The sequence below is a fragment of the Equus quagga genome, chromosome 2 (genome assembly GCF_021613505.1).
Source record: "Equus quagga isolate Etosha38 chromosome 2, UCLA_HA_Equagga_1.0, whole genome shotgun sequence".
Taxonomy (NCBI): Eukaryota; Metazoa; Chordata; class Mammalia; order Perissodactyla; family Equidae; genus Equus; species Equus quagga.
The window spans coordinates 70,132,922-70,151,554 of NC_060268.1; the positions used below are offsets into that span (position 1 = coordinate 70,132,922).

The following is an 18,633-nucleotide window of genomic DNA, read 5'->3' on the forward strand; positions in this document are numbered from 1 at the left end:
CAGGTACTTACTGACTTTCCAGCTTAGAAATACGGGCTCACTTTTCCAAGGGATTGAGTCATGTAGAAGCTGTGATAAGGAAGCTAATCTATTTCAGAATGGGGTCCTGAAGGAAACAGGATATTTGGGTGGGAATGTCCTGTAGTCCTACCTCTCTGGGCAGCCTTCTATTTGATATAGTAAAAATGTCCCTGCCACACTCTCTTTTTGACCCAGTTAATTTTAGAGAGGTCTATAACTCACTGGGTGGATACTGCTGCCTCAAGGCTCAAGCCTACGCCTACTATGGTGGAACCCCAGCCCTGCCCATTACCCAAGACTACCTGTACCTGTTTTCTCTTCAGCAGCCCCGAGGTGTGGTCTGCATGTGAATGGGAAAGGGGTAAGTAGCTAACACTCTGAAGCTCGTTGCTTTTTTATGGATCATAACTTCATATGCCTGTAAGTCAGGTCATGTGCTTTTCCTCCAAACTCTCCGTCACCCTTAGAACAGCGCCCATGCTCTTTACCATAGCCCTCTGCTTCTCTCTCCTGCCTCTAGGCCTGCTCACCCCCCTGTATCCACATAGTCCTTGCCATTTCCTCTGCCTGGGATGCTCCTTCAGAGGTCTGCTCACTGCGTTCAGGTAGCTGCTCAGATATCAGCTCCAGGTAGAGGCCTCCCTGTCCCCTGCCACCCTTCCCGGTTACTCTTTTTCTTCATAGCAGTTGTCACTGCCTGATGTTTGCATTTGTCCCCACCCCCAAAATATAAGCTCCATGAGGGGGGAAACTTTATTCCATTAAATCAACCAATGTGAGGCAAGCTGACACTTAACACTGTTCATTTGAGCTCAGGAAATTTTAAAAAACCTACAGCCATTTTTCTCTCATTCCAGCTCAGTTTTAATTTTCAATTGACAAATGTACAGGTGGAATAAATTTTAAGCAACACCCCCCCAAATTCCATTTACATGACAAGGAACTGAATGTAATTTTGCCCCATCATCAACTACAGAGCAGTTCTCTAGCAATAATTTATTAGAAAGTCACAGCAAAGAAACAAAACACCCTGGAGTCGTGGTCCATTTGTAAATTGATTTTCACATAGGCTTAGCTGGAAGAATAGGTTTTATGTCTATCCTGACCAATGGTCAAAGGTGGGCTCTTTCTACACCTATCTTGAGCAAATTCTGCCCACCCACTAGCCAGCAATGTTCTGCTGGAGGCTGGTCCACCAGAAGGCGTACCCTACCTGCCGTGGGTCTGATCTGTCCTTTGACCCTCCACCCTCCTAGGGGAGGTCCCTGGTCTGAGTCAGACTCTCAGGTTCTACAACCAAATAAGGATGGATCTGACAGGTGGCCCCTGCTTTAATTCAGCAGCTTAGAAGGTAGCAGTTTTTCTTCATGACTGTCTTGGAAGAAAAGGAGCAGTAATAGCTAAAAGTTGAGGTAACCCTAAGTTTAAATTGTAGTCTACCTGCCACGAGTAGAATAATGACTAATATCCCTCCATACGCGCTATCATTTACAGTGGTAGTCCATAGACTGTGATCTATAGTGGAGCTCTGTCAGTACAATTCTCACCAAAACATTATCACCTGAGCAGCAAGGCCTTTGTAATATAGCTGTGCAACGAGAGGAACAATCCTTTGGAAGGGAGTTGAACCTGCGAGAATGAGGTGGAAAACACTGAGAAGTTCTATGCCTTTCCAGGCCCTCAAGTCGCCTGGGATCACTGGTCAGGCAGGAAGTTGGCTGTGCCGTGAGGCCAAACCACCAGCATCCTCCCATGACTTATGTTGCTGCACTGAGGCTGCTGGGGACACAGTTTTCTTTACAAGCAAGCACTTTGGTGGGAGAGCACTGCAGAGGTTGTCAACAGAAAATCATTAAAACCACAAAGAGCAAGGTACAGGGTTACAGGCAAATAGTTATGTTGGCATTTCATTGAAAACACTGGTTTGTCCTCGCCATAAAGCTTGGAAGGTTCAGGAAGCTTCCAAGAGAGATGATCAGACACACTCACACCCCATTCCAACCACTCAAGGGCACAGAACAGTGAACCAGGCACTGCAGCCAAGTCCAATCCACAGATGTGCTTTTATTCTTGAGGAGGATCATCTAGAATCTAGATTCAGAAGTGTCACATCAGCAGCCCTGAGATCATGCCCTCAGTAACTCTGCCATGGGAGGAACGGAGGGGAGAGAAAGCAGAGAGCTAGAGATGGGCCAGGATGCCCACTTGGTGCCTGGAGGTTTGCTAGGGGGCTGAGTGCTGCTATCTGGGCTGTGCTTTATCGGTGGAACTGAATTATGGCAAAGCCACTAGAAGCACAAAGTGTCAGTGCAGTCACTGGCATCTCAAAAGTATCCCGAAAATTTAAATAAAAAGATTCCATATGCAGACTAGAGGTGATTTACACTTAAAACATTTAAGTATAAATTAAGCTTAACTTACAACCAAAAGAAAAAGAAAACCAAAAAGATACTCAGCAATTGAGAATGCTGAACACATACACAGGACACCCCAAACACGAGGCCATTAAAGCGATGCCATTTTCATTGTGCCAACTTTACATTCATCGTGTGCTAGTCCAGCTGGGTCCCGCTGCACTGGGAACATCACGCCGTCTGGCACTGCACTCCGGCCCGGGGCCCATCATCGTCCTCCTCATAGGCCTCCCTGTGCTGGCGCCAGTTCTGCTCACTGGGATTGAACTCTGTCAGCTCCACCTGATCCATGTCATCTGTAATTCTCACCTTCTGTCGAGGGGGGAGTAAAGCTTCCAGCTGAGGAAGCTTGTCTGGAGAAAGCCAGTGTTTCTCAGGAAAGATTACCTGTAAGGGGTGAGATGAGAAAGAATGGTATTTTTTTTTTCCCTTCCCAATTAAGGCCACTTACTATGTCCCATGAGAATAAAACACGTGAACTTACTAAAAACTGTATGATCAGAATTCCTTTCTCCAGAGGTGCTTTGTAGATAGGCATTCCTTCATTTCGCACACATTTCAGGTCCCCGTGCTTTATCACCTCACCTGCCGCAGAAAAGGTTTAGTTATGAAACACAAAGATGGAGGGAGGCCTTGAGAGGTCAGTCTCCCTTTTGGGAGAGCCTAGGGGCGGGTCCTGGTATGGCAGCGGGCAAAGGAAGGGAAAACATAGCATCTGACCAGAAAGCTGGTCCCAGCCAGAATGATCCCTGTCAGAGGTCCTGTCTGGGTGAAGGGGATGAGGGTGAGGGGTCAGGGAGCGGAACTCTCGGGCCCATGCTCTGGGCTCCAGCAGTGTGTCAAGGAGGCAGCATGCTGGAGCCTCCATCACAAGGCAGGATGGTTTAAAAAAAAAAAAAAAAAAAAAAGTGAGCTAGGAATCAGAACACTCAAGTCTGGGTAAGTGGGGCTAATACCTGTCAGCCTGCTGCTTCACGTCATGACACGTATCTCCACCACGAGTGGGAGGAGAATATGCTCAGAGACTCAAGCAGAGCTTAGAGCAGGAAAGGGCCTCAGAGAAGTCCAACCAGCACCCACCTGGCAGGAGAGCCTCCTGTGGCTGCTGGCTGTCTCCATCAATAAAAGGTACTTCCTCACATGCAGCTGAGCTGGGGTCAGTCTAGCTTGCACACAGGAGTCTTACACCTACACTTTTTCAAAAGGCATCCTGGGAGTTTAGACCCCCAGAGCTCTAAAGTTCCCCCCCACGTCTAAAAATATTCCTTCCAAACATGAAAAGGAAAGGAACAAAAGAGTCTGAAAAAGTATGCTCTTCAGCTAAGTAATGACAATGGACAAAGAAAGAAAGAAATGTTCAGGAAAAATAAGATGGGGAAGGGGAAGCTAAACACTCATTTACTCAGCAGCCCACTCCCCTGGGTGAAATCTCTCAAGAGGAAATCTTTAAAAGTATCTCACAGGAGTTTTTAAAATAAAGTGTGCCGAGCACTCTCTCTTAGGGGGTCATTCTATGCAGGGCCGTGACTCAGACGCGACCCTCAGAGCTACTGACTGCCGGATGGGGCCCCTTAGCTAAATGGCCCCAGGCTGCCAGGCTTCTTGTGTTCTTAGTATTGTGGGGTTTTTTACATAGTTTTTCTGTGTCTCCCTTCCTATCAGGTGTCACTTCTTGTTGCTCTCAAGCACAACTCCCTACATTACTGCTTCTAAACTGGGGGCTGAGAAACCATGAGAGCAAGCATGGAAAACCACTTGTAAGAGAAGGAAACCACTACGAGTCAGGCTCTTCCAGGAGCTAAGTATTGGGCATCACACCCTTGGGCAGCTCCTAAGGCACTTTTTTCATTAATCTCCTAATTGTCAGCAAGGCTCAAGACAGCCTAAGGGCCTCCGGTGAGGAAGGTATTTCAATAGCAGAAGAGAGAAGGGACAAGAGAGAAGAGGAAATGAAGGAATGAGAAGCCAAAACAAGAAAAGAAGATGGGGTGAAGGAAAAGGAGAGGACACAGAAAAGGACAAATGAGCAAAAAGAAAGAACACACACACACAAGAAATCTCCAGCAGGTTTTCTGGACACCTCGCCCTTCCTTAGAGCTAAGCAAGGAAATGGGTTTCCCGGGGTTTACACTTCCTTCCCTCTGGGGCTCACTTCCTCTCTTCCGTCCTTGGCTCCGGGGTTGCCTGTGGCTGGGATCGGAGTGCAAGGCAGCAAGGGGCGCTGGGCTCACAATCCCACAGCAGGGCCCTGCTCCAGGGAGCTCTGCCACACTGACCCAAGGCCTCAGCCCCCTCTAGGCCAAGGATGAGCTTTCCCAAAGAAGTTACACACAGATGCTGCCAGCTCCTGCTCCCAGAAGGGCTGGAATCAGGACTGAGACAATGTTAGGGGGTCCTGAACACAATTGCAGGGGGTGCCGGGCACACACCTACTCACAACCAGTGGCCGAGGGCTTTGAGTGAACTGTGATCCTCAAACTTTCCTACTCTAGAGCGGGGGAGGAAATGGGTACCCTGTGAGGTCTATGGAATGGAACCTAAAGGAAGGTGTTGTATTTAAAGTTTTCCTGCAAATTCTGCATTATACTACAGTGCATTCCCCAATCCTTAAGTATATGTATATAAACACACACACAGGACAAAAGGAAAAAATCAAATTGGGTTAAATGTTGACAATAGGCAAACCATATATGGGTGGTCCTTGGACTATTTTTATTTTTACAACTTTTTGTTAGTTTGAAATTGTTCCCAAATAGAAAGTTTTAAAAAATCTCTGATCAAGGCTTAGATATATAATTTCATTTCATATTATGTTCAGAAAAGAAAGCAACAGAAAGAGCCAAAGAGGAAAGTAGCAGAGGAAGAGAATAAGGCCAGAGAGGCGAAGAGGAGAAATGGGCAAGAGGCAGGAAAGGTCTGGAAGGTGGTCAGGGAGGTGAGGTGGCCACTGCTCACGCCACTGGACTTCAGAGTCTTATCACCAGCTACCACTGCCCTTGGACAGGCTTATTGGCTGGTTACCTCCCCCACAACCCCGAAACTGCCCCTCTAGCCTTAAACCTCAGATGCCCATGGGAAGTTACTCCCTGACCCCGAGGCCAGGGCCACCAGAGCAGCACTGTGATGAAGTCGAGGCTGCCTGGGTGGCTTAGCCACCACCACATTCTTTGACCTGAACAATTGACCTTACGTGTTACTCAGAGGCAGCTTCAAGTCAAGGTCCCTAGCCTGGCCTTGCTGCCTTTTCCAATTTGCCTGCCTTCCCCTCAGCCCCTTCTAGGCAGGTGCTCTGGTGCCCACATGGTCCCTCGACTGCAAGTAAACCCTAGCCCTCCTGGGAGCTGGAAGTCTGGGAGCTATACACTCCTAACAGGTTCTGGCCCTTGTGAACCCTTTCGGTCCAGGGGCAGCTCTGTCCAGCTTGTGTGGGTGTGTACAGACAGGCAGCTCTCTGGACGATTCCAAGGATAAACTGACAGGCAATATCTTTTTATCAGGAAAATTCTTTTTCTCTCTTTTCTTTTCTTTTTTTTTGGTGAGGAAGATTGGCCCTCAGCTAACATCTGTTGCCAATCTTCCTCTTTTTGCTTGAGGAAGACTGTTGCCCAACTAACATGTGTGCCACTCTTCCTCCAGTTTATATGTGGGATGCTGCCACAGTGTAGCTTGATGAACGGTATGTAGGTCCGCGCCCAGGATTGAAACCCACACACCCTGGGCCACGGAAGCAGAACATGCAAACTTAACCAACTACACTACTGGGCCAGCCCCAGGAAAATTCTATCTTAACATGTCTCTCATGAGTAATTGACAGCACAGAGGATAGAGGAACAGGTAGGTGAATCAGCACAGATCACCACTTGAGCTCCGATTATCAGCTGTTTTCTTTCTTTTTTAACTTTTAGATTGGCACCTGTGCTAACATCTGTTGCTCATCTTTTTTTCCTTCTTCTTCTCCCCAAAGCTGCCCAGTACATAGGTGTATATTCTAGTTGTGAGTGCCTCTGGTTGTGCTATGTGGGACGCCGCCCAGCGTGGCCTGATGAGCGGTGCCATGTCCGCGCCCAGGATCCAAACCAGCAAAACCCTGGGCCGCAGAAGCACAGCGCGTGAACTTAACCACTTGGCCACAGGGCCAGCCCCTCAGCTGTGTTTTCTTATTAAACAGAAAGAAAATTTTAAAAATTTAAGTTTAATTGGCAGGTTCCAGTTAGAATTTTAAAACCCTAAGATTCCTGTGTGAGGTTCTTCCCCCAACTCTGAATTTTTTTCCGAGGAGAATATAAAAGAAATTCATAAAATTCTTAGGAGTCAGTGGTGATGACTTTAAATTTAGAGAAAATCAAGTCACGCTAGCTTGTGTGACAGAAGTCAACCTGAGATATGAAACCAGGCTACCCAGCCAGTAGCAGTATGTCAAACATACAGATCAGTTACTACGAAACACATTTGAAACATTACCTGCTTTGGACGTAATAACAAGGATTCGATCATCCAGCGTTTTTATCGTCTTCTTGAAGCCACAAAGGGCTTCAGAAAGCTGAATTTTCATTTTCATGATCAAGTCATGGCCTCGTCTCTGAAAGACACTATGATCCTTCTGATCAAGCACAATTATGACATCACCAGGCTCCAGCTCAGGCTCCTGATCTCCTTCTCCATGAAATAGTATCTTTTGCCCATCTTTCATACCTATGAAACATCATCCCTTTCTGATTAGCCATTTCTCTTAAAAACAATACTTTCTACAAAGCTGTTGAAGAAGGCACACAGAGTCCTTTGGAGGTTCTTTATTCATCAAGCCGCCCAACCTCATGCAGGCATGGGGATGGGAGTGGCGGCTAGAATTGTCACCAAGAAAGAAGCCATGCTTCCCTCAGCATAACGAGGGTCCTCAGCATGAAGCATGATGAGTGCAGAACAAGGCCGACCCATGACAGGTTCACAGCACACTCCCTGCCTGCCTGGGCCCTGTGAGGCCACAACTGACACCACAATGCCATCATGAAGTGACCGCACCCTGCCCACTGCACACAGTGCATGGCTCTGGGGGCTTTCTAAGACATCAGTGTGTACACACAGGAAGGGGGGAGATGTGTTTACACAAGAAGTCCTGTAACAACAGCTGGGTTGGTTTGGGGGTTCATTCGTGTACTCTGGTTTCACCTCTCAGGCAGGAATATTCACTGGATTAGGAAGTCACGGAATAATCAGGGACTACCTGGTGAACAGCTAAGACTGGAAAAGGCCTTACAATGACGGCACCAGGCAAGATAAATAGCAGGGGAAGGCACTATATTTGGGAGAATCCGATGCAACAAAAGGGAAATGTGTGGAGAAAAGAAATGTGCAGCTACAAAGCCTTAAACGTGCTCTTATGGCCAATGAGCGATAAAAGCTATTAGAAAGACGTCTCCAAATGACTCTAAAGAAATGATTTGAGAATGGCAGGAGAGGACAGTTAACCAAAATTAAGATCAAGTGACTTTCAGAGCACTGGAAAACCTTAAAGAGAGGTCGTTTTTGATCTCAAGGAAGCAGACCTCAGCAAGAAAGCTTTGGCAGGTGATGTGGGATGGAAACAAAGCCAGGGAGGGTCAAGAGACAACCTGGAAATAGGAGGAATTTACGGCACATTCTAATATCATTTAAATACCTGCTGTCATGTATCTCATTTCCCTGATACCTAGCCTGTGTGCCCCAGGATTAGCACCCCGGAAGCACTTCCAGCCAGAGTGGAGCGCTGGTTCTGCGCAGCCTCACCTTTCTCCACATGCACTTCGATAATCTTCTTTTCTCGGATCACCTTGGTGCCGCTGCAGCTCTCACAGCGGTCCTTGGGGTTGATGCGCTCGCCCTGGCCCTTGCACTCAATGCACATGGTCTGGATCTGCTGCACCATGCCTGGTCCGATCTGCTGGATGTGAATCTGCATCCCTCGCCCCTTGCACAGTGGGCACTTCTCTACAGATCCCTTCTTCCCACCAACACCTGCGAGGAGGGGAGGCAGGAGTGAGAGCTGTGCTCGCCCCTTAGAAGCACCCCTACTGGGTGCCACAGTAGATGGGTAATGAACAATTAAATCGGTTTGAATTCTGACTATTTAAAATCATCAAAAGCAAGGTGGAAAAAACTGGATGATTCTAGCCAAGCAGATAATATCCAGATGTTAACATGTGATCTTAAACATTTGTGTTTTGGGCTGTGCCATGCCAAATTCATTACTTGAGCTTCATTAACTGTGTTTTCTTCCACCCCAGGATGGAAAAACACCCATGCCTACAGGTGACCAAGCAGGCTGTGGAGAACTGGAGGACACAGCCCTGTCTACAGGGGTGGCTACTCAGCTCAGCCAATTCTCTGTGGGACAACGTGGGTCTGCGGTCACCAGATCTGACTTTTCTTGAAAAATCAGATTAAAAAAAATTATGTTAACTACATTTACATTTAAGTCAAGGGTCAGTAACCTACGGCCAGCTGCCTGGTTTTGTAAATCGAGCTTTACTAGAACACAGGCACATCCATTCATTTATGTATTGTCTAGGGCTGCTTTTGCACTAAGAGTTACACAGTTACAACATAAAGACCACATGGCCCACAAAGCCTAAAATATTTACTATCTGGCCCTTTACAGAAAAAGTCTGCTGACCCCTCAGTTGGGTGAACCGTTTTGATTTTTATATTTTTAAAATAACTGTCAACATATTAAATAAATGTGCAGTCCAAATAAAAAACGTACATGGCCAAATAAAACAGATTTGGCCCTCAAGCCACCTGTTTGTAATCTCTGTTTGACTGTCACATTTGAAAAGATAAATTATTTTTCTCTGAACTGTAAAACAATCACAATTGTTTCCAGATCTAAGGAATCAGAACTATGAGATTCATCCAAAAATTAATTTTTACCTTCACATTTCTCACAAATTACATTTTTCTGGAGGGCCAATTTCTTTGTGACTCCATTATATAAATCTTCAAGAGTTACAGACAACTGATGTACAACATTCTTGCCTTACCAAGGGGAAAAAAAACCAATTAGTAACATTGTATTGAATACACCACTGCACTAAATACCACCCACGAGACACAGCGGTCTGAAGCCTCCAGAGACTCAAAGCTGTGCCTGTGTCCTTCATTCCCTTCCCTGCAGGAAGCAATGCTTCTACTCCACTTGGCCCATCCTCTGGCCCTCTGTCAATGATGAGAACTAATACCCTCCCTAACTACGAGCTAATTATTCAATCATGTAGAGAGATCAACAAAAAGCCTTTCCACCTTTATTTTCTAAGAACAAATCTGAGGACAGAGAGATCTCTGAGAAGACCTAAGGCAAGGTTAACCAATGGAACTGGTTAACTAGGTTTTCCCTACGAAAGGAGCCCTTTCCTCACAGATCAATGCACGACAACCATCTCTGGACCTTTAATTGAAACTCTTCCTTGAGCACAAAAGGCTCTGCTTTTTGAGCCCTTTCGTGACTTGTGGCCAAGTGGAAACTCCTCCATCGGCCTAACTCTCGTCTGTGCGTTCAGGGCAGCACACCTCTTGTTCTCAGGCTGGGTGTCTGTCCGCCTGGTGCTGTGCCAGCCTGTCAGGGCCCACAGCGTCAGGGCCCCCGCTGCTGCCCATAGGGCTCTTGCAGTCACTCAGACAGATTGTCCTTGTTTATCGGCTGTCAACTCTGAGAGACGACTTCATTAAGGGCATGAAGTTGATTGTCTCAAGACAGTAAGAGAGCTGGGAAAGAGCACACCCAAGGTGTTCAGAACGTCCATACCGTCAATTACGTGAGCAGGCAACACACCCGGACAACAGGGCAAGGATTTTTCCCTAATAGACACTTTGTGATTTTCAGCACACTGTGTTCACAGAATTGACAGCCAGGCTTTTTGAAGCTCAAAGTCAATTATAATGTGAGAACAAGAACAGCCTTATTTATCCAGGGGCCTCTCGTTGACCCAAACCACCCTTCTTTAACTCCAATGCAGAGTTTATTTCTTCTGATCTTATCTAGGACTATAGCAAGCTTGGTTATCTATCTGGTTTCAGGGTCCAAAGCAGATTATCAACAGTAAACTGGACAGGGGGAAGAAGGCTATTAGAGACCACTGATGACAGTGAGAGGTGACAGCTCATAGCCTGACAGGAGGTGAGAGGTAGGAAAATTAGGAGGAGCACAGCCCAGAACTCAACCAGTGGCCTGGGGCATTCAGCAAGGGCGCAGTCCCTCACTCACCTCCTGGGGATGAAGGTGCTCATCATAGTACATTCTGAAGAGAGGTAGGTAGGTTCTTTTACAAAGATGTCCAAACACAAAGGGGTAAACTTTATCACCTAGTACATTTCCCCAGCAGGCTCAGAAAATGAGGCCACACTGCACACTGCAGAGAACCAGCCAAAAGTAGAGCCTGTGGGCCCTGGCCCAGGTCAGGAGGCGCGAAAAGCACTCTCGACAGAGGCACCACCAACAACCCCAGGAGGTCCATCTATGTATGTCCGTCAGGACACTCATGGGCCTGACCCCAAAAGAGAAAGAGAAGCAAGATGAACTTGATCTTCCTCCATTCTACTCACCACCATTTGCCCCTTTCTCTGTGGTGTTTGAAGGGGGTCGGGTAATTGCTAAATGCGCTAAGAGATTCCAGGCAGCCTGGATACTAGACAAGGATGAACTATTTAAAGCTACTGATCCCAAAACATGACAACTGCACGATTCACCCTGATTCCAATAACATGTATCATTTGGAGACTACGACGTGCTTACAGGTCTTTAAAAGCATTTACCTCTTCTCTCTCTCGCCATCCGTCCTCCGCCACCAAAGAACATGTCAAAGATGTCCATGGGTGAGGAGAAGCTGGGGCTGCCTGAGCCGCCTTCCTTAATTGCCTGTTCACCGCCCTGGTCATAAACGTCCCTTTTCTTTGGATCTGAAAGTACTTCATATGCCTGAGATATGAGTTTAAACTTAAAAGAAAAAAAAACAGATTTAAAAAGAGAGAGAGGGAAGGTTTGAGTTCTTTTATTAAGCAAACCCACCATAAGAATGTTACACAATAACGGGTATTCCACACCCAACTCCCCAAACTAGCTGGTCTATACATTATCTGCAACCTGATTTTTCCATTTACTCCCCGTGTAAAGTGGGAAACAGAGGGCAAACACAACTAAGGGACTAGTGGTAGGGGCTGCAGAGAATGAGGGAGCGAATGCAGCAGGGAAGGAGCGTCCCCTGCTCTGCCTGCCGTGGGCAGGAAGACGTGGAGTGGAGCTGGGACACGGCCCAAAGCTCTACAACTGGAGAAAGGCGGGGCCTCCCGGGTGCTGCTCCTGCTTTCCACTCACAGGGACTGCTTCACTAGTTCACCCGCGTGAACTTCACCCGCAGACTTCTCGTGAGCGCCTATCCACGCACAGGCTGCAGACTTCGTGCGCAAACCTGTACTCCTGATCCCCGCACCGCAGTCCTGCCCCTCCCAGGGTCTCCCCCATATCTCAGCTACTGGCCACACCAAAACCTCATTTCCTTTCTCCCTCACATCTCATGTCAACAAATCCTGTTGGCGCTACCTTCATATGTATGTCTCCAGTACCCTGAGACAGACACAATACCCCAGGTATCACACTCCTGCCAAAAATGTATCACTGGAATCCAACCTTAGGAAGCAGAAAACCCAAAGTGAAGGACATTCTGCAAAACTACAAGACACGAAAACTAAATGAAACGTGTGACCCAGAACTGGCTCTTGCACTAAAGAAAAAACGGCTACAAAGGACATTATTGGAACAATTGGAATAATGTGAATTTTTTTCTCGGTGTTAAATTCTTTAAATTTGATCATTGTACTGTGGTTTTGTACAAGGAAGTCATTCCTAGAAGAAACACGGTGAAGTATTTAGGTCTGAAAGGTTATGATGTATGCAACTTACTCTCCAAAGCTTTAGCAAATAATAATAATAATAGAGGTGGATAAAGCAATGTGGCAACATCTTTACAACTCGTGAAGCTAGTGAAGGAAATGCAGCTATCCACTGTCCCACCCTCATCTTTTCTGTAGGTATATGGAAGTTTTAAAAACAAAATCAGACCACTATAAAATATCCAAAATTCATCCCTTCTCGTCACTACCACCATGCCCGTGCCCTGGCCGAGGACCACCTCTTGCCTTGATTACTTCAGTAACCACCTCAATGGTCTCCTATCTTCTGTCCTCACACCAGCTTTCAGTCTGTTCTTCACACACCAGCCAGAACAAGCCTGTTATCATGTCAATCCTCTGCCCCAAACACTCCACGGCAGCCCATTTCGCTGGGAGTAAAAGCCAGCCCTTACTCTCATCTACAAGCCCAACCTCTCTGCCTCCATCTGCCTGCAATTCTGTTCCAGCTCCACTGCCTCCTTGCTGTTCCTCAATCCCACAGCACTTAGAGCTTAGAGTGTATCCCCACTGCTCTGTCAGCTCCGTGAGGTCAGAGCTTGGTCAGCTTTGTCCACTGCTGTACCCCTGAGCCTAGAACAGTGTCCGGCACGTGGAAGGCACTTGAAAATATTTGTTAGGTGAATGGCCCAATTCTAGGAATTCAGAAATAAATAAATAAGATAGAGTCTTGGTCCTCCAGGGGTACAATTTAATCTGAGAGACAGATGTATATATACACATCCTATGATGCAGGATCTATAAAACATACAGAAAAAAAGGGCCATGAAGATACAAACATGGAAACTGATGGAGATACTACAAGTAATACAAGTTTTCTCTTGTATTACAGATCCCTGATAGAGATCTAATAAGTAACTAATAAATAATAGCTAATAACTAATAGCTAACAAATAACTGGGCAATTTTAAAAATTAAGTTTTAAGGAGGCATCAGATTCATACCCAAGGCAGTCAGATCTTTTGACATGTTAATTATCACGTCATTTCTGCAAAGAAGTAGGGATCACTCACTCCTTCCCCTTTCCACAGCAGAAAAATCAAAGTATAGGGATTACATGACTAGTTTAGAAGATCAGAAAACAGCTAGGCCAGGCTGCCCCCAGAGTTTCCAGGCCTGTCTGTAGTTCAGGGACTAGGTAAATATGCTTCCCGAGAATGTCCACTAGAAACACTCACCAAATACCCTGGATACTCACAAGACACTTGAACTTAACAGAATTAATGATTAATCTAAGGAAGAAAAGGAATGGCCTGTTACTTGGGTTATTCAATCAGAGACCAGATCTCACATGGGATGGGGGCTCCCACTACCACTAGTGGGCCCACCTACCCCAGAGCACCAGCACTCCAGAGTCTAATTCAGCTTCCTGCCTGTACCCCCCCATCAGAGATTAGCGCTCTAACCAGCTCACCTTTCAAGAATGTGATAATTTGCCACAGGACCTTGATGAGATTACTATCTGGCTGGAAAAAAGGGCTTTGGAGACTATGTAGCATCTTGGAAAAGTATTTGTGTTAAAATATTAAGTGGTAAGAAAAAAAAAGTATGTACCAGAAAGACCGCGTATGATCACCTGGGAAAAAGCATGGAAAGCAGCACACTGGCAGCAGTTAGGGTGATGTGTACTTGCTGGGTTGTCCTCTGTATTGTGACATTTTCTGTAGTGTTAAGCTCTCTTTTACGATTTTTTTAACCTGAAAATCTATCATTCAAACTAAAAGTTACAGTGAAATTGGCCAAAAGACCAAATCCGTCTCAAAAGCCAGTAAGGGTAATAAGTAAGAATCCGCCCCATCACTGTCCCTGAAAGGGACTCGCTTACTGACCCACTGCCCGGACGTCTTGCAGAAAACCAGCCACAGATAAGTACAGACTCCATACTGAGCACCTGACAACAGACACGGGCTGCCCACTGCTTAGCAACACAGGACAACAGGGCACAAAACAAAGACCAACACCCCAACAGCCTTCTCAGTTGTCCTGGAGCAAGGAGGGAACGGATTGGCTTAATCTATTTTTGAAGAGACATTAATAATACAGTGACAAACTCAGGAGGGAAAAAAAAAAAAGATTCCATCCATGACAGATAAAGCGGACAAGAACCACACACAGACTGGGACAAAAACAGAAAGGGCTACACTGTAACACCTAGTAGGACCAAAAAGGAGATATATGGTGAATGAATGAATGAATGAACGAATGAATGACTCCTCTCCAGGGAAACTTTATAGCAGAGTTTCTATAAATTGAGTCCCCAGTCTCCTCAACCCCTTTGATTTCCAATCCAAATTTCTATTGATCCCCAATTCCCCCCACTTCACCACAACAATTTCCCTGCCAAACTGTGCCTTTTCAGGGCTCTCTCCTCCTCCCACATAGAATTCTTTAAACTATATATCTTCTGGTGACATCTCCATTCATTCAGCCAGCATTTTAGCACCTTCACGGCACAGCTAGGCACAAGGCCTGTGAGTGGGCCAGAGGGCCGTAGTGCCCACCCTGCTTACTCTGCAGTGGGGAACACAGGCATCAAACAGGAATCGTAATAAGGCAGCATGAGGACTGGGCCAGCGGTTCAGTCTGTGGGCCGGAGGCAGACTCCTAGAAACAGCTTTAGCTGAGAACTAAAGTAAAGGGTTGTATCCCTTCATGGGAGGGAGGGAGGGGAAAGTATTCCCTGCAGGAGGCTCACACAACGCCCCTCCCCCTCCAAATGAGAAGGACTGGCCAGACCTCACCACCAAGAGCCTCACTTTTGTGACACTAATCCAGTGCCTGGCTATAAACAAATATTAGTTTAAAATAAACTAAACAATGTGCTCAGATAGCTATATACAGGGTGACACCTCCAGAAATGTAGTACAGGTCAAAACCAATTTAAAAAAAGCTTCAGAACACCAAAAGCAGATTCACTCCAACTGTACACACACAGCCACGAACTCACTCTTGGAGACAGCTATGAGATCTGACCTGAGACCAGGGTCAGAAGGCTTTCCCACATGCTGCCTTTAGCCAGCGTCCCGAAACATGAAATCAGAAGCCTGGATGCACTCTCCTTAAAGGAGAATCTCAAACACAGGCTACCATGAATCACCAACACCACATAGAAAGCCAGTGACTTTAAAAGTAACAGTAAGCCACCCAAATATAGATGAGAAAGAAGGCAAGTGAGTAACAGACAAATGATCTTACAGGAAAGCATTTTAAACTTGTGACAGCCACAGTCGGCACATGTGGCTAAATATAAACATTCTATCACTGTTGCCACCAAGCCGACCTTCCTTAAGCAGCTTTCTCCAGCTTGGAAAAGCTATCGCAGACAGGTATTTTGATATTAGTGTCGTTTCCAGGGCTCTAAATGTTAGATGGGTGATCTGTGACTTCAAAAGTGGCCTGGGTGTCAGCTAATACTGATACAAATACAAAATCACCACCTCCCCCAAATCATCTGGGACATCAAAAGTTTCATAAGAAAATGGCAACTGAAAGGAGGAGTGGAAGGCCAACAAGCTTTCCGAAGCATCAATGTCTGACCCTTCAAGTCACCTATTCAGGTGGGTAATGAGCCTCCTTGAGAATAAAAAGCAGGCTTGACTGTTCCTGTGAACAGAATGAAAAAGGTTAATTGAGGTTTCTATTATGAAGAGCATTTTTCGGCCTAATATTGATACTTAGGATCAACGGTGGGTCATCTGTCACAGAAAACCTGGAATATTCAGGTAAAATGATGCGTCAGGTTAGAGATCCCCGGGTCCCTGCGTAATAAAGCAAATGTGGTCATCCAATGTCTCACAACCTTCATCAGGCAGGAGATAGGCACAGAGACCAAATCCAGTCGATCGTTCTCAAGAGGGACACTAGGTTTGTCCCAGGTACTAGCTCAGGTTAAAGAAACTCATCCCTAAGGTTTCTGCATCAACAGTGAGTGTGAGCGCACAAATCATCCAGTGCCGGTCGTTCCCAGCAAATACACAACTTCCGGTCGCGGGTGCCTCGGTTTCCCGGTTTGCTGGCTGCCTCTCCTCCAGAAATGCCCGCAAACCCTATGAGCAGTGGGCGCGTTCCAGCCCCAGCCCTCCCCGGCGGTCGGCACACACCGAAGGGACCCCAAGAACACTTGCAGACTGAACGGAGGAATGAATGGGCTGCGAGGGGCTCACGAGGGCTCCAGACCCCCGCACCAGCCTCGATCCTCTCGGGCGAGCCTGGGCTCGGCGAAGTGCCCTCCACCTGCCCGCGCCGCACGCCCTCGGCCTCGGCCACCCCGGCCGGGCCCGCGGCGCCTGGCGTCCGCCGCACCAACAAACGCAGCTCGGGGCCCCCGAGCTCCCGGGCTGAGAAACCGACGGCGGGCCCCGCGCCGCCCGCCCCGGCCCGCACCTTCTCGCCCTCATCCGGGTTCTTGTCCGGGTGGTACTTGAGCGCCAGCTTGCGGTAGGCCTTCTTGATCTCCTCCGGGGAGGCGCTGGGCTTCACCCCCAGGATGTCATAGTACTGGGTCTCCTTCACCATCTTGTCTCTGCGGGGCGGGGCGGGCGAGGACCGTCAGCGCGCCCCAGACGCCGCCGCCGGGCTCCCTCCCGCCGCCAGCCCACGCCGGGCCGACCTCCGCGCCGGCGCCGCCGCACTCTAGCCGCCGGCTCCTCCGCGGCGGGTTTTATTCGGCGCCGGCGGAAGGTTCCGCAAGGAGACAGTGACGCCACAAAGGCCCAGAACCTTCGCGGAGGTTCCGGCGGCGCCTGGCGGCGGCAGGTCAACGCGCGGCCCCCGGTTCGCCGCCCGACCCCCCGACGCCGGGGTCCGGCGCGACCCCGTCGGCTCACCCGCTGTCCTCGGCCCCCTGCTCCTCTGGCGGCCCGTCCGACTCCCCGGAACTCCAGCCCTGCCCGCCTCCCCGGGCCATGTTGGGGGCTTTGGAAGGCGGCTTCGGCGTGGAGGGCGCCCTCCGACGACCGTCCCGCCGTCCCGTGGCCGCCCCCTTGCCCTTCCGAGGATCCGTGGGGCCAGCTGGCTCGAGGATCGGGTGGCCTGGAGGGCAGCGTCGGTGGGAACTCTGCCCCGAGGAGTTGGACTGGGAGAGCTGCGTCCAACGGTCCCCACCCGGCCTCTCCCTGGGGGTGTGGCCGCCCTCTGTTGGGTCACCGCTGGGATGCGCCCTGAGGCCTGCCTTGGATTGTTGCATTTTTTAGGGGTTTGGAGAGGGTAGGGGTCTTCCACTGTAATGAGGCCTTGTTTCCCGGGCCCCTACAGCTGCTGGCACTCCCCGGGGTGTCTTTAAGACTGGGGTGAACCTAAGACCTCTAGACATGTATAGTGGTGCTTTGCTGGCCCCTATTATGGGCCCACGGTTGGGACTCCTGAAGTCCCCCAAGGGTGAGCAGTGGTATCCCCCAGGTCTCCCAAGGGTGGGCAGTGGCCCCTCTTCTCTTCGAGGTGGGAAACCGCCTCCTCCCCTCCGCTCATCTTTATTGTGCCAATCACCAAGGCTGGACCAGGCTCGTGGGCCGAGTGTTGTGCACAGCGGGTGGGGCGAGTGGCTCTGGAGCCCGTGACTGTGCTGGATCACCCGGGACGCTGCCTGGGAGGGTTCAGTAACAGATCCCCGAGTTCCCTAGGTTGTGTCCAGCTACCTGTAAGTGCTCAGAAGCCATGATCCCTACCCGCTGCAGAAACATGGGCGTGGAGAACAGCGTTATCACAGAACCGCAGGCCCTCTGCTCTAGCCCAGCCTTGGCGTCTGCTGCTGGAACAGTTTGTCAGAGAGGGGAGGCCGCTGCTTACCTCTCTGGGATCCTTTGGCCTTGTTTTGGATCCTGTGGTTGAGGTAGTCACTATCCCTCCTCCACGTGTTCAATGTGGGGTGGGAAAGGACGTTTAATGTCCAAGAGAAATTAAATTGCTCATTTCTGTTTTAGGAGATACTGCTTTTTTCCTTTCAATTATGCCTCTTTAGATCTGTAACTTTTGGGCAGAGAACTCAGAGCTGGAGGTCAGGAAGCTTGGATTCCGTACCCAGATGTTATTAAGTATATGAGCTTTAGCCGCTCTGAACTTGGTTCCTCATCAGCGGGACATGGTCATTTGCCCGCGTCCTCACAGGGCTCTTGCAAGGATTGAGTGGGATGATGACTGTGAAGGCTTCTGTCACAGTGGGTTTCAAAGCTGGCCGCTCAGAGATCACCAGGAAGCTTCTAAAAATCCCTACGTCCAGGCTGCACCCCGGACCAGCTACATCAGAGCCTCTGGGGACAGAGCCCAG

The 18,633-nt window shown here is 48.5% G+C and overlaps 1 protein-coding gene across 1 annotated transcript; it reads right to left on the minus strand.

The window, feature by feature from the left end:
* Positions 1-861: 861 nt before the first annotated feature.
* DNAJA4 (DnaJ heat shock protein family (Hsp40) member A4) lies at positions 862-17,571 on the minus strand. Its single transcript, XM_046655461.1, has 8 exons — positions 17,198-17,571; positions 16,755-16,893; positions 11,220-11,400; positions 9,342-9,446; positions 8,199-8,426; positions 6,897-7,127; positions 2,920-3,020; positions 862-2,822 (listed from the first exon to the last, which is right to left on the minus strand). Exons 1-8 carry the CDS (start codon positions 17,554-17,556, stop codon positions 2,607-2,609), a joined length of 1,560 nt encoding a protein of 519 aa, XP_046511417.1. The 5' UTR covers positions 17,557-17,571; the 3' UTR covers positions 862-2,606.
* Between the last annotated feature and the right edge of the window lie 1,062 nt (positions 17,572-18,633).

Coding starts and splice junctions, on each gene's coding strand:
- DNAJA4 (XM_046655461.1), bottom strand. CDS start 17,556: ATGCAACAATCCAAGGCAGGCCTCAGGGCGCATCCCAGCGGTGACCCA. Junction 7,128..8,198: donor CGAAGTGCATGTGGAGAAAG/GTGAGGCTGCGC, acceptor GATGTTTCATAG/GTATGAAAGATGGGCAAAAG. Junction 2,823..2,919: donor TTCTGATCATACAGTTTTTA/GTAAGTTCACGT, acceptor CACCCCTTACAG/GTAATCTTTCCTGAGAAACA.